The sequence below is a fragment of the Scyliorhinus canicula genome, chromosome 21, assembly GCF_902713615.1.
Source record: "Scyliorhinus canicula chromosome 21, sScyCan1.1, whole genome shotgun sequence".
In the NCBI taxonomy this organism is placed as follows: domain Eukaryota; kingdom Metazoa; phylum Chordata; class Chondrichthyes; order Carcharhiniformes; family Scyliorhinidae; genus Scyliorhinus; species Scyliorhinus canicula.
The window spans coordinates 57251612-57264477 of NC_052166.1; the positions used below are offsets into that span (position 1 = coordinate 57251612).

General features: G+C 44.6%; 1 protein-coding gene across 7 annotated transcripts in view; it reads left to right on the forward strand.

The window, feature by feature from the left end:
- LOC119955578 (kynurenine--oxoglutarate transaminase 1-like) overlaps positions 1-12866 on the forward strand; it is a 51506-nt gene that overhangs the window by 3313 nt on the left and 35327 nt on the right. For 3 of the 7 annotated variants that reach the window (XR_005458498.1, XM_038781906.1, XM_038781907.1), the window contains exons 2-3: positions 7951-8072; positions 12433-12491. Coding sequence is in view for 6 of the 7 variants with exons in the window: in XM_038781906.1 (XP_038637834.1) it covers positions 8001-8072; positions 12433-12491 (131 nt within the window). In the remaining variant the exon portion in view is untranslated. Of the gene's footprint in view, positions 1-5708; positions 5734-7944; positions 8073-8804; positions 8982-12432; positions 12492-12866 lie in introns of those variants that run through there. The other 4 variants (XM_038781911.1, XM_038781910.1, XM_038781908.1 and 1 more) reach the window with 3 other exon arrangements.

Consider the following 12866-nt stretch of genomic DNA (forward strand, 5'->3'; position numbering starts at 1 on the left):
TGAGAGTTAAAAAAACAAGTCCTAGCCCGGGGAGATGCTTTTTGTCCAGTCCATCATAGTTGATTTTGAAGGAGATTTGGCCTGAATGCTTATGGAGCTGGCTCCCAAGAAGGACACTAACGCTTAAAAAAAAATAAAAAATATTTAATTCATTTATGGAATGTGGGTGTTGCTGGTCATTTATTACCCATCCCTAGTTGCCCTTTAGAAGGTGGTGGTGAGTTGCCTTCTTGAACTGACGCAGTCCTTGAGGTGGAGCTGTACCCACTGTGCTGTTAGGGAGGGAGTTCCAGAATGTTGCCTCAGAAACAGTGAAGGAACACTATATTTCCAAGTCAGGAGTGACTTGGAGGGGAACCTTCAGGTGGTGGGGTTCCCAGGTATCTGCTGCTTTTGTCCTTCTAGATGGTAGTGGTTGTGAATTTGGAAGGTGCTGTCTTAAGGTGAGTTACTACAATGCATCTTGGAGATGGTACATGCGGCTGTCACTGTTCGTCGGTGGTAGAGAGTTTGAATGTTTGTGGATGGGGGGGCAATCATGCGGGCTGCTTTGTCCTCAATGGTGTCGAGTATCTTTGAGTGTTTTTTGTGCTGCACTCATCCAGGCAATTTAAGAGTATTCCATTACACTCCTGACCTGTGCCTTGTAGATGGTCAGGCTTTGGCTGGGGGAGGGAGGGGAGGGGAGGGAGGGGGGAGGGGGGGGGTCAACAGGTAAGGAAGTCAATTAATCTCCGTAGGATGGCTAGCCTTTGACCTTTTGTACATCTTCCCCCTGTGTACTGCCACCAGAAGTCCTTTTTCTACTGTTCTTGGGTGTCCCTGATAATACATTCCAAGTCTCCCTGAGTGTAGTGACCACAACTGCTACGTACACAAGGAGTTTTGTTGACTTGCAGAGATCTTGGTTGTCAAACATACTCTGCCGTAACTTATAGAAGGCTGAGCAGGCACAACTGATCTGGTTCGGATCTCCTCATCAATGCTGGCCGTTTGAGAGAGGTAGCTGTGGGAAGTTCTCAACATACTGGGTGGCACGGCAGCACATTGGTTAGCACTGTTGTTCCACAGCGCCAGAGTCCCAGGGTCGATTCTTGACTTGGGTCACTGACTGTGATGAGTCTGCACGTTCTCCCCGTGTCTGCGTGGGTTTCCTCTGGGTGCTCCGGTTTCCTCCCACAAGTCCCAAAAGACTAGTTAGGTAATTTAGACATTCTGAATTCTCCCTCCATGAATCCAGATTGTGGCGACTAGGGGCTTTTCACAGTAACTTCATTGCAGTGTTAATGTAAGCTTAATGTGACAATATATTCCAGAGTTTTGCCATCATGTATAGGTGGTGGAATATTTTGATGAACAAATGTGATTTGATGTGAGTTTTGTTTTGGCAACGTTTTGAGGACTGGCTGAGTTTCTTGGATGCAGAACTGAAGAGACCGAGAGTGACTTGCAAATCTGGTGCAGAATGGACGATAGTCATCTGTAAACTGTAAACTGTGGCGCATGTACCCCTCTTGTGGTCAGTTTAGTATTGGCATAGAGGTGACAGGTTTCCATCTAGGTGGTATTTGACAGTGACACCAGAAGGCAGTTGATCTTTGAGATGAATAACCGCTGTCAGATTGTAAATAGTATGGGGGCTATCACACATCCTTGCTTGACAAATTTGAACACCTGTTTCAGATTTCTCACTCGATTTGTAATCATCTTGAAGCAATTTCAGGATTCTGATGAACTTTCCTGGATGTAGAGCTCTTTGGAGCACCATCCACAGAACTTCATGGTTTACTGAAAAATGATGTGTTCCAGTTGATGAATATACTAAAGCGATCCTGTTGCTGTTCTCAACATTTTTATTGGATTAGTCTGGCGCACTGTTTTTTACAGGATTTCCTCAGCCAGAGAAGTAGGCAATTCAGGAGAATGCATGTCAGGATTTTCCCTGCTGTAGAAAAGAGGGAAATACCTTTCATAGCAGGATTCACCAACTTTCTTGAAGATAGTTACAATTATCGCATTCTTAGAAGTGCAGCTCACAACCAATATGGAATATCTTCACACCTCCAACTTATTCCACAACAGTGGAATCAAATAAAGTCAGCTGTACTGGACTCCTTTGACCAAAGGACTTTCACTTTAGTTATGGAGAGGGATAGGTGCGTGCAACAGGGCAAAGTTTATAATTGGGGGAAGGGTAAATACAATGCTGTCAGACAAGAATTGAAGTGCAGAAGTTGGGAACATAGGCTGTCAGGGAAGGACACAAGTGAAATGTGGAACTTGTTCAAGTAACAGGTACTGCGTGTCTGTGATTATGTATGTCCCTGTCAGGCAGGGAAGAGATGGTCGAGTGAGGGAACCATGGTTGACAAAAGAGGTTGAATGTCTTGTTAAGAGGAAGAAGGAGATTTATGTAAGGCTGAAGAAACAAGGTTCAGACAGGGCGCTGGAGGGATACAAGATAGCCAGGAGGGAACTGAAGAAAGGGATTAGGAGAGCTAAGAGAGGGCATAAAAAATCTTTGGCGGGTAGGATCAAGGAAAACCCCAAGGCCTTTTACACATATGTGAGAAATATGAGAATGACTAGAGCGAGGGTAGGTCCGATTAAGGACAGTAGCGGGAGATTGTGTATTGAGTCTGAAGAGATAGGAGAGGTCTTGAACAAGTATTTTTCTTCAGTATTTACAAACGAGAGGGGCCATATTGTTGGAGAGGACAGCGTGAAGCAGACTGATAAGCTTGAGGAGATACTTGTCAGGAAGGAAGATGTGTTGCGCGTTTTGAAAAACTTGAGGATAGACAAGTCCCCCGGGCCTGACGGGATATATCCAAGGATTCTATGGGAAGCTAGAAATGAAATTGCAGAGCCGTTGGCAATGATCTTTTCGTCCTCGCTGTCAACAGGGGTGGTACCAGAGGATTGGAGAGTGGTGAATGTCGTGCCCCTGTTCAAAAAAGGTAATAGGGATAACCCTGGGAATTACAGGCCAGTTAGTCTTACTTCGGTGGTAGGCAAAGTAATGGAAAGGGTACTGAGGGATAGGATTTCTGAGCATCTGGATAGGCATTGCTTGATTAGGGATAGTCCGCACGGATTTGTGAGGGGTAGGTCTTGCCTTACAAGTCTTATTGACTTCTTTGAGGAGGTGACCAAGCATGTGGATGAAGGTAAAGCAGTGGATGTAGTGTACATGGATTTTAGTAAGGCATTTGATAAGGTTCCCCATGGTAGGGTTATGCAGAAAGTAAGGAGGCATGGGATAGTGGGAAATTTGGCCAGTTGGATAACAAACTGGCTAACCGATAGAAGACAGAGAGTGGTGGTGGATGGCAAATATTCAGCCTGGAGCCCAGTTATCAGTGGCGTACCGCAGGGATCAGTTCTGGGTCCTCTGCTGTTTGTGATTTTCATTAACGACTTGGATGAGGGAGTTGAAGGGTGGGTCAGTAAATTTGCAGATGATACGAAGATTGGTGGAGTTGTGGATAGTGAGGAGGGCTGTTGTCGGCTTCAAAGAGACATAGATAGAATGCAGAGCTGGGCTGAGAAGTGGCAGATGGAGTTTAACCCTGACAAGTGTGAGGTTGTCCATTTTGGAAGGACAAATATGAATGCGGAATACAGGGTTAATGGTAGGGTTCTTGGTTATGTGGAGGAGCAGAGAGATCTTGGGGTCTATGTTCATAGATCTTTGAAAGTTGCCACTCAAGTGGATAGAGCTGTGAAGAAGGCCTATGGTGTTCTAGCGTTCATTAGCAGAGGGATTGAATTTAAGAGCCGTGAGGTGATGATGCAGCTGTACAAAACCTTGGTCAGGCCACATTTGGAGCACTGTGTGCAGTTCTGGTCACTTCATTTTAGGAAGGATGTGGAAGCTTTGGAAAAGGTGCAAAGATTTACCAGGATGTTGCCTGGAATGGAGAGTAGGTCATACGAGGAAAGGTTGAGGGTGCTCGGCCTTTTCTCATTAGAACGGAGAAGGATGAGGGGCGACTTGATAGAGGTTTATAAGATGATTAGGGGAATAGATAGAGTAGACAGTCAGAGACTTTTTCCCTGGGTGGAACACACCATTACAAGGGGACATAAATTTAAGATAAATGGTGGAAGATATAGAGGGGATGTCAGAGGTAGGTTCTTTACCCAGAGAGTAGTGGGGGCATGGAATGCACTGCCTGTGGAAGTAGTTGAGTCGGAAAAGTTAGGGACCTTCAAGCGGCTATTGGATAGGTACATGGATTAGGGTAGAATAATGGAGTGTAGGTTAACTTCTTAAGGGCAGCACGGTAGCATTGTGGATAGCACAATTGCTTCACAGCTCCAGGGTCCCAAGTTCGATTTCGACTTGGGTTGCTGTCTGTGTGGAGTCTGCACATCCTCCCCGTGACTGCATGGGTTTCCTCCGGGTACTCCGGTTTTCTCCCACAGTCCAAAGATGTGCAGGTTGGGTGGATTGGCCATGAAAAATTGCCCAAAATTCTATGATTAACCTAGAACAAAAGTTCGGCGCAACATCATGGGCCGAAGGGCCTGTTCTGTGCTGTATTTCTCTATCTAAACCATTGGGTTCAAGCAAAGTTGCCACCAGGACTGGTTCAATGCTGAAATATCCCTCCTTGAACAAGTGCAAGCAGCCTTCATTGCCTGGCAGAAACACCCACGGTCACAAATTATGAAAGCTACATTCCAGCTAATGCCAAAGACAAATCCGGAAGATAAAGGACACTTGGTGGGGGGGGAAAAAGAGCTGGAGAAATTCAACAATATGCTGACCACTGGTTTCCAGAGTGTGGGTGGAAGAGGGGAGGGTTTCTGACATTGGCGGGGAGCTCGTGGGGTCGGGGGCGGTACAGACTGGGGCCGGGACGCGGGTGGGGGTGTTGGGGGGGGGGGGGATGGGGGTGGTCTTAGGGCGGACGCGTTGGGTGGAGTTGGTGCATCCGTTGCATGTGCCAGGCTTTGGGGTCGTTCGCTGGGCCCGCGTGGCGGTGGCCCAGATGGACGGGTTCTTTGGGGTGGAGGACAGGTGTGCGGGGGGGACCAGCAGGCCATGTTCATGTGTTCTGGGCATGCCCGGGGCTTGAGGGATTCTTGCAGAGGTTTGCGGATGGTATGTCCCATGGTGTTAAAAATGGGGGTGGCGCTGGGTCCGGAGGTGGCGATTTTTGGGGTGTCGGGGATCTGGGGGGGGGGGGGGTGGCGGTCGTTCTGGCCTTTGCTTCCCTGGTGGCCCGAGGACAGGTTCTGTTGACTTGGCGGGATTCGGAGCCCCCCTCCCCCTGAGGTCGGAGGCGTGGCTGGCTTTCTCTGTTTGGAGGGGGTCGGGTTCACCTTGAGAGGGTCGGTGTTGGGGTTCGTCCGGAGATGGCAGCCGTTCGTCGCCTTTGGGGAGGGTTGGCTGTCGGCAGAAGGGGGAGGGTTGGAGTTTGGTGTGGTTTAGAGTGGGGGGGGGGGTTGGTGGGGGTGGGGCCTGTGGGGTGCAATAAAGAAAACATTCATGTGATCTTCCTCTAACATTCTTGCATTTGACATTGATGCCTGAGACCGTAAATTCTCCGAACTCGATATATACAAATACTTGAACTATTGCACTCAGTTTTTTTTAACCTGTTGTACCAAAGATGAGCCTTCCAGCTGTGAACTAAATTAGTTTCATTAGGGAATTTGCGGTGTGTCCAGAGACTGCATGCAACACTGGAATTAACATGTCATTTAAAGATAATAGCCAAGGTAAATGAATTTATAGAATGCTTTTGATGTTAAAACATATCCTAAGGCAATTCACCAAAATGTAATCACATCAACATTTGTATTAAGCCAAAAGCAATATTAGGAGAGTTCATTTAAAAGCTTAATCAAATATGTAGCTTTTAAGACTGGATAAAAGCAAATTACTGCGGATGCTGGAATCTGACCCTTGGTCACCTGGACTCGAAACATTAGCTCTTTTCTCCCCTTACAGATGCTGCCAGACCTGCTGAGATTTGAAAGGTACGGTGGCATAGTGGTTAGCACAATTACTTCACAGCTCCAGGGTGCCAGGTTCGATTCCCGGTTTGGGTCACTGTCTGTGCGGAGTCTGCACGTTCTCCCCGTGTGTGCGTGGGTTTCCTCCGGGTGCTCCGGTTTCCCCCCACAGTCCAAAGATGTGCAAGTTAGGTGAATTGGCCATGCTAAATTGCCCTCAGCGTCCAAAATTGCCCTTAGTGTTGGGTGGGGTTACTGGGTTATGGGGATAGGGTGGGGGTGTGGGCTTGGGTAGGGTGCTCTTTCCAAGAGCCGGTGCAGACTCGATGGGCCGAATGGCCTCCTTCTGCACTGTAAATTCTATGACAGAAGGTGCAGCTGTCATTGTTGGAGTGGAAGGAGCGGTAAATTCAGAAGGCCAGAGTTGGAGTATTGCAGAGTTCTTGTAGGGTTATAGAGCTAAAGGAGGTTACAGAGATCGGGACAAGGCCGCAAAGGGGTTTGGACACGGGGAGAAAACTTTAAATTGGAGATGTTTGGTGAATGGGAGCCAGTGTAATCTGGGGAGTAGGATCTCACGCATGATTAGACACCGGCAACAGAATTTTGTGTGAACTGAAATTCATGCAGTATTGAGGATGGCCAGGAATGGCTTGCTTTGTCAACTTGGAGAGCAACAGTGGCATGCATGAGGTTGTCAGCGAGAAGATGGACTGAACTAGGATCAGAGATTAGTGATGTTGAAGAGATAGAAGTCAGCATTGGTTGTAATGGAGAGAATATGGGACAAAAGATCAGCTCAACATCATAAAGATTGTTACCACGCTGCTGTTAAGATTCATATATATGAGTAAATTAACAGAGTGCTGGCAGTCCGGTGGGGGTGTTAGGGAGGGAAGGGCATCACAGCCAAGCCTCGATCCTGTCTCGATCAATAATCCAACAACCTGTCTGATTTTCCTATTCCTAATTTGGGGATGCTAAGATTACATAGAACATAGAACAGTACAGCACAGAACAGGCCCTTCGGCCCTCAATGTTGTGCCGAGCCATGATCACCCTACTCAAACCCACGTATCCACCCTACACCCGTAACCCAACAACCCCCCCTTAACCTTACTTTTATTAGGACACTACGGGCAATTTAGCATGGCCAATCCACCTAACCCGCACATCTTTGGACTGTGGGAGGAAACCGGAGCACCCGGAGGAAACCCACGCACACAGGGGGAGGACGTGCAGACTCCACACAGACAGTGACCCAGCCGGGAATCGAACCTGGGACCCTGGAGCTGTGAAGCATTTATGCTAACCGCCATGCTACACTGCTGCCCTTTTTAGAATTTTAGAATTCAGGAAGACAATGAGTTAGCCACAATGTACACTGCTGAGAGTGCTCGCAATTTTTCAAACAGTAGAAATTAGTGATAGAACATTTGTTGCTGCCTCTTCACCCTGTAGAAAGAGGCTAACCTTAGCACAGATAAACAATCCAATCTGGAACACTTTTTTTTTATTTGTTCGGATAAACTCATTGTATTTTATTTTTTGGATTATTATTTAATTTATGGTCTTGGGGAAACAGTGTGATAATTGATGTGAGTTGTACCAATATCATTTGAAGAGCCTTGGAGAATTTGAGTTAATTTATGTAGTGGATATGGTGCAATTATTTTCTGTACATGTTTTCTTCTTGTCACCCATGTAATCCCCTTCCTCATAATCTGCCAATATCTTCAGGGAAATGGATGCAAAACAGGTGCATTTAAAAGCTGCCTTTTGATGGCTATTAAACTATTTCAGAAATGTTTAATTTTCTGCAAAATAGTTGCATAAAATTACATGTTTTCTTTTGATTTCCTGCTATTTGCCATTATTTTAAAGCCACTTTGAAAAAAGTATTTCTATTACAACAATTTACAAGGGGAATTGTTTTCATACTGTTAAGTTTATTCCATATTTGTGTTTTCATTTTAACAGATGATGGTCAGATGTTGTGAATAGCCCTACTTACAGAGGACATACAAAATATGCTCAGGGCACCAGCACGCACAATCATAAAAAATAACAGCTTGATCAGCGCTATTTTGCTCAGGAAAAAGGTGAATAGTTCTCTTTCTGCAACAATTTAGTTACGAAAAATCATGCAGCATCAAAAGAAGGGAGGTTGCAATTACAAGTGAGGTGACCGTAACATGGGAAAGACAGCACCTGCTTTGTGTAATGCAGTTTCTCAGCCAATAATTATTAATTTTTGGTGATCTTGATTGGAAGAAGGCTGCTGACCTGGAAAATCTGGAGAAAATTCCCTGCTTCTCATGCCACCTAATCTTCCACTTGATAATAATAATTACTTATTGTCACAAGTAGGCTTCGATGAAGTTACTGTGAAAAGCCCCTAGTCGCCACATTCCAGTGCCTGTTCGGGGAGGCTGGTACGGGAATTGAACCCGCGCTGCTGGCCTTGTTCTGCATTACAAGCCAGCTGTTTAGCCCACTATGTTAAACTAGCCCATGAAGCACTCAAGACTTTGGCTTAATGTTTCATCCATAGGTAAAGTAGCACAGTGTGTTGTCAGTCTACATTGACCTAGCTTTCTCTGCGCCTTATTGAAACTGATATGTCTTTTTAAAAATTGTTTGTGTTATTCAAAAACAATTCAACTTGGAGGCTATGGAGTATAAAATGATAAATCAGTAATAATGCACTGAAATAAAAGACAGCAAAATATTGGAGATATAGGGAGGCCATTTAGCATCTAAAGAGAAAAGATAAGTTATGATATTTTGCCTGTGAACCCTTCAGTCTGATGGATAACAGCTGTTCTGAACAGGTCGATTGATGATGAGTTCGAGGTCATTCAGATAGCAAAGTAATTTGTGGAAGAGGAAGAACTATTAACGGTGAAGATTGATGAAACTGAGATTCATGATTTCATCACAGGGAGAATTCCGTGATGAGAGACTCCATTTGTTGGATAGCAAGTTGGAAGTTCTAAAAGGTCATTCAGGTTAGTGGAGTGGTAGTGACAGCTGATGTTGGTGTTATTTCTAGCCATGGGTATTGTATTTTAATCGGGTGACTGTAAAAAGCCAGTGTTCATCAAAATTATTAGAAAAATGACTACAAGGTGCTTTGTGTAAAGTAAAAATGGTAGTTAACAATGTAAATGCAAGCTGGTGTTTCTTCGGGAAAAAAATATCTGAAGACACATCACACATTGAAGTGTGCACTGTTCCCTTTTGATAGCCAAGAACTCCTTGGCAGACTACTTTTGTATTTATTTTGCCAGGAGCTGGTCCCGGTTTTACAGCATCAACTGACGAGATGCTAGGCACTACCCATTTCCTTCCACTTTTCATTTCGTTATATCTTCATGTTTTTTTCTGTCTATTTGTAGATGCTAGTTTGGCTCTATAGTAGCACATATATTCAGGTCAGGTGGTTTTTGGTTCAAGACCCTCTGCCTAACTTGAGTACATAATCTAGGCTGCAACTTCATAGTATTACCGAGGGAGTACTGCACTGTAGCAAGGTGCCAACTTCTGAGAAGTCAGCCTTTGGCCATTGCCTAGAGGAGCTCGGATAAGTAGAGGGGGATGGTTGGGAGGGGGAGCATAGATGCCTCTGAATGCCGACAACCTGTTGCTGTACCAACATTGGGGGACATAATGGGTATACTAAAGCGGTTTTGAGCTTTTTCTGGGTATAAACTGAATTGGGGCAAAAGTGAATGTTTTCCGGTCATCCCGCCGGGGAGGGGAACTAATTTGGGGCTGTTGCCATTCAGGCTAGCGAACTCACACTTCAGGTACTTAAGGATACAGGTGGCAAAGGATTGGTGTAGCTTCAAAAGCTAAGTTTTTTGCAAGCTTGGTGAACAGGGTGAAGGCAGACCCACAGAGATGGGATAGTCACCCACTGTCGTTAACTGGGCGAGTGCAGTCGGTGAAGATAAATATCTTGTTCGTGTTTCAATGCCTGCCGATGTTTCTACCAAAGGCGTTCTTTGTAAGAGTGGAACGCATGAATTTTGTCATTTATATGGGCAGGGAAGGTGGCGAGGAACCGAAGAATGGTGAAATGCGAGGAGGTGCTAGAAGGTGAAATGGAGGAGGGGGTGTGGTGTGAGGCATTGTGGAGGCTGAATGCCACACCGTCGTGTGCAAGGCTCGGGCTCATACTAATGAAGGTGCATCGGGCTCACTCAACGAGGGCAAGGATTGTCAGGCATTTGAGGGAGTAGAAGATAAGTGCAGACGGTGTGGGAGGGACCCAGCGAATCACATACATCTGGGCATGCCTTAAGCTAGCAAACGTTTGGGGCTCTTTCTTCACCATATTGGCGATCATAGGCAGGGAGTTGTAGCCGGGTCCCCTAGAGGCAACGTTGGAGGTGTCAGAGCTGCCAGAGTGGCAGTCAGTAGCGGGGATGTTTTAGCCTTTGCCTTGCTGATCGCTCATAGGCGGGTTCTGCTGGAGTGGAGATCAGCTTCTCCACCCAGGGACCTCCTGGAATTTTTGTATTTGGAGATTTTTGTATTTGGAGAAAGATAAATACACACTGAGGGTGTCAATTGGGAGGTTCTATACAAGGTGGCAACCATTCATTATGCATTTCAAGAGCTGGTCACTGTCAGTAATTGGGGAGGGATTTTGGGGGCTTTTCTTGCTTTTGGGTTATGTTTTTGTATTTGTATGTAAATTTTAAAGTGTTCAATAAGAATATTTGCAAAATAAATTTCTGGATGAGTCATTAAATGGAGACACCATCTGCCTTTTCAAGTGGATGTAAAATATTCTGTGGCATTATTCAAAACAGAGATGGGGAGTTTTCCTGATTGTCCTGCTGAAACTTTGTCCTGCTCAAACTTTACCCCTCAAATCAACATCAGAGAGGATTAACCAGTTAACTTGTCTCATTGCTGTTTGTGGGACAAACTGGCTGCTGTGTTTGTCTACACAACAATAGTACAGTAGCAATGATTATGCTTCAGAAATAATTTGTTAACTCTGAAGTCCTTTGGGATGTCCCAAGGAAATGCAAGGCAAGTGTTTTGTTACTGACATTGTGAGCGTTTGGCCCAAGGTTTGTTATACCTTCTATGTATCCATTTTGTGTCATGTAATCTGTAATTTGTAACCATATATTCCAATTTATTGTGGATTGTTCCATCCACTGTCGTCGGCAACAACTCTGCAAACAGATCACCAAAACTGGACCAATTAGTCTATATTATTTCGACTTCACACCAGCCTCCTCCCACTTTGCATAATTTCAGCCTATTAACATATCCTTCTATTCCTTTCTCCCTTGTGTACTTAACTGGCTTCCCCTTAAATGTAACTGCTGTTTGCATTTGGCCCAGCTCCACAATCTCGACACTCGAATTTTTGATAAAACTGTTTCACCCGGATTTCTCAGCGACCATCTTAAACAGGTCCCAAGATTTGGAGCCCTCTACAAGTGGAAATATCTGTATGCCAGTCCTGTCAAAGACACCTCTCATTCATCTTTATCGGGAGAAGAAAGCCCTGCCTGTTCATAGAATCCCTACAGTGCAGAAGGAGGCCATTCGGCCCATCAAGTCTGCACCGGCCCTTGGAAAGAGCACTCCTACTTAAACCCACACTTCCACCCTATCCCGGTAACCCTACCTAACCTTTTGGACACTTAAGGGGTAATTTAGCCTGGCCAATCCACCTAGCCTGCACATCTTTGGACTTGGGAAGAAACCGGAGCACCCGGAGGAAACCCACGCAGACGCTGCGAGAAAGTGTAAACTCCACGGTCCCCCGAGGCCAGAAAAGAACCCCGGTCCCTGGAGCTGTGAGGTAGCAGTGCTAACCACTGTGCCACCATGCTGACTCCAATAGCTATCATCCTAATGAATCTTTTTAACACGTTTTCCAGTGCCTCAAAATCCTTTTTGTAATATGGAGACCAGAACTCTGCACAGTGCTACAACTATAATCTAACCAAGGTTCTGAAAAAGTTGCAACATAATTTGTCTACATTTGATCTTTTTTTTCCTTTCGAAATGGCATGCAGTGCTTTGATTTCGCAGAGTTAACCCGAATTGCTATTTTAGTACTTTGTTAATGTACATCCCTTAATCCCTCATTTAGACTATTATTTTTCATTGAGTGAGTGACCTCCTATTCCTAAAAAATGCACATACCACCTCTCACCTAGCTGTATTGAAATTGATTTACTATTTACCCTGCCATTCTGCAATTTATTGATATATTATGTCAGTTCCTCAGTATTAACTATATTCCCCAATTTACTTGTGAAAGTTTGTTTCCTCCATCCAAGCTTTTGTTTTTTTGAATACTGTCATAACCATATATAGTGGTTAACTTGATTAATTTTTGTTGTGGTCTGGTGTTCATTTTAATTGCTTGATTTTTGTATTCTGGCTATTGTAAATAAAATCTGTTCTCTATGCATTATTCAGGTAAAGATGTCCCGGCAGATACATGCTCGGAGAATTGAAGGATTAGACAAGAATGTTTGGTAAATTTCATGTTTTGCTTATGAATTGGGGTTAATTTGACCACAAAAAGCATTGAGAAACCTTGCTTATTGCCAGGTATCAGTGGATAGAATTTCATGTGCAATACATTTTTCTGTGGCAGTGGCAAGACATTTAATTGGATGGATGGATTTGTTTATTGTCACGTGAACCGAGGTACAGTGAAAAGTATTTTTCTGCGATCAGCTCAACAGATCTTTAAGTACACGGGAATAAAATAAAATAAATTACATAATAGGGCAACACAAGGTACACAATGTAACAACGTGAGAAAGAGGTTAGTAATGATGTTAGTCTTAGAATTAAATTTTAAAAGATTAGAACGAGTACAAGATAAATAAAAAGAGGATATGTTG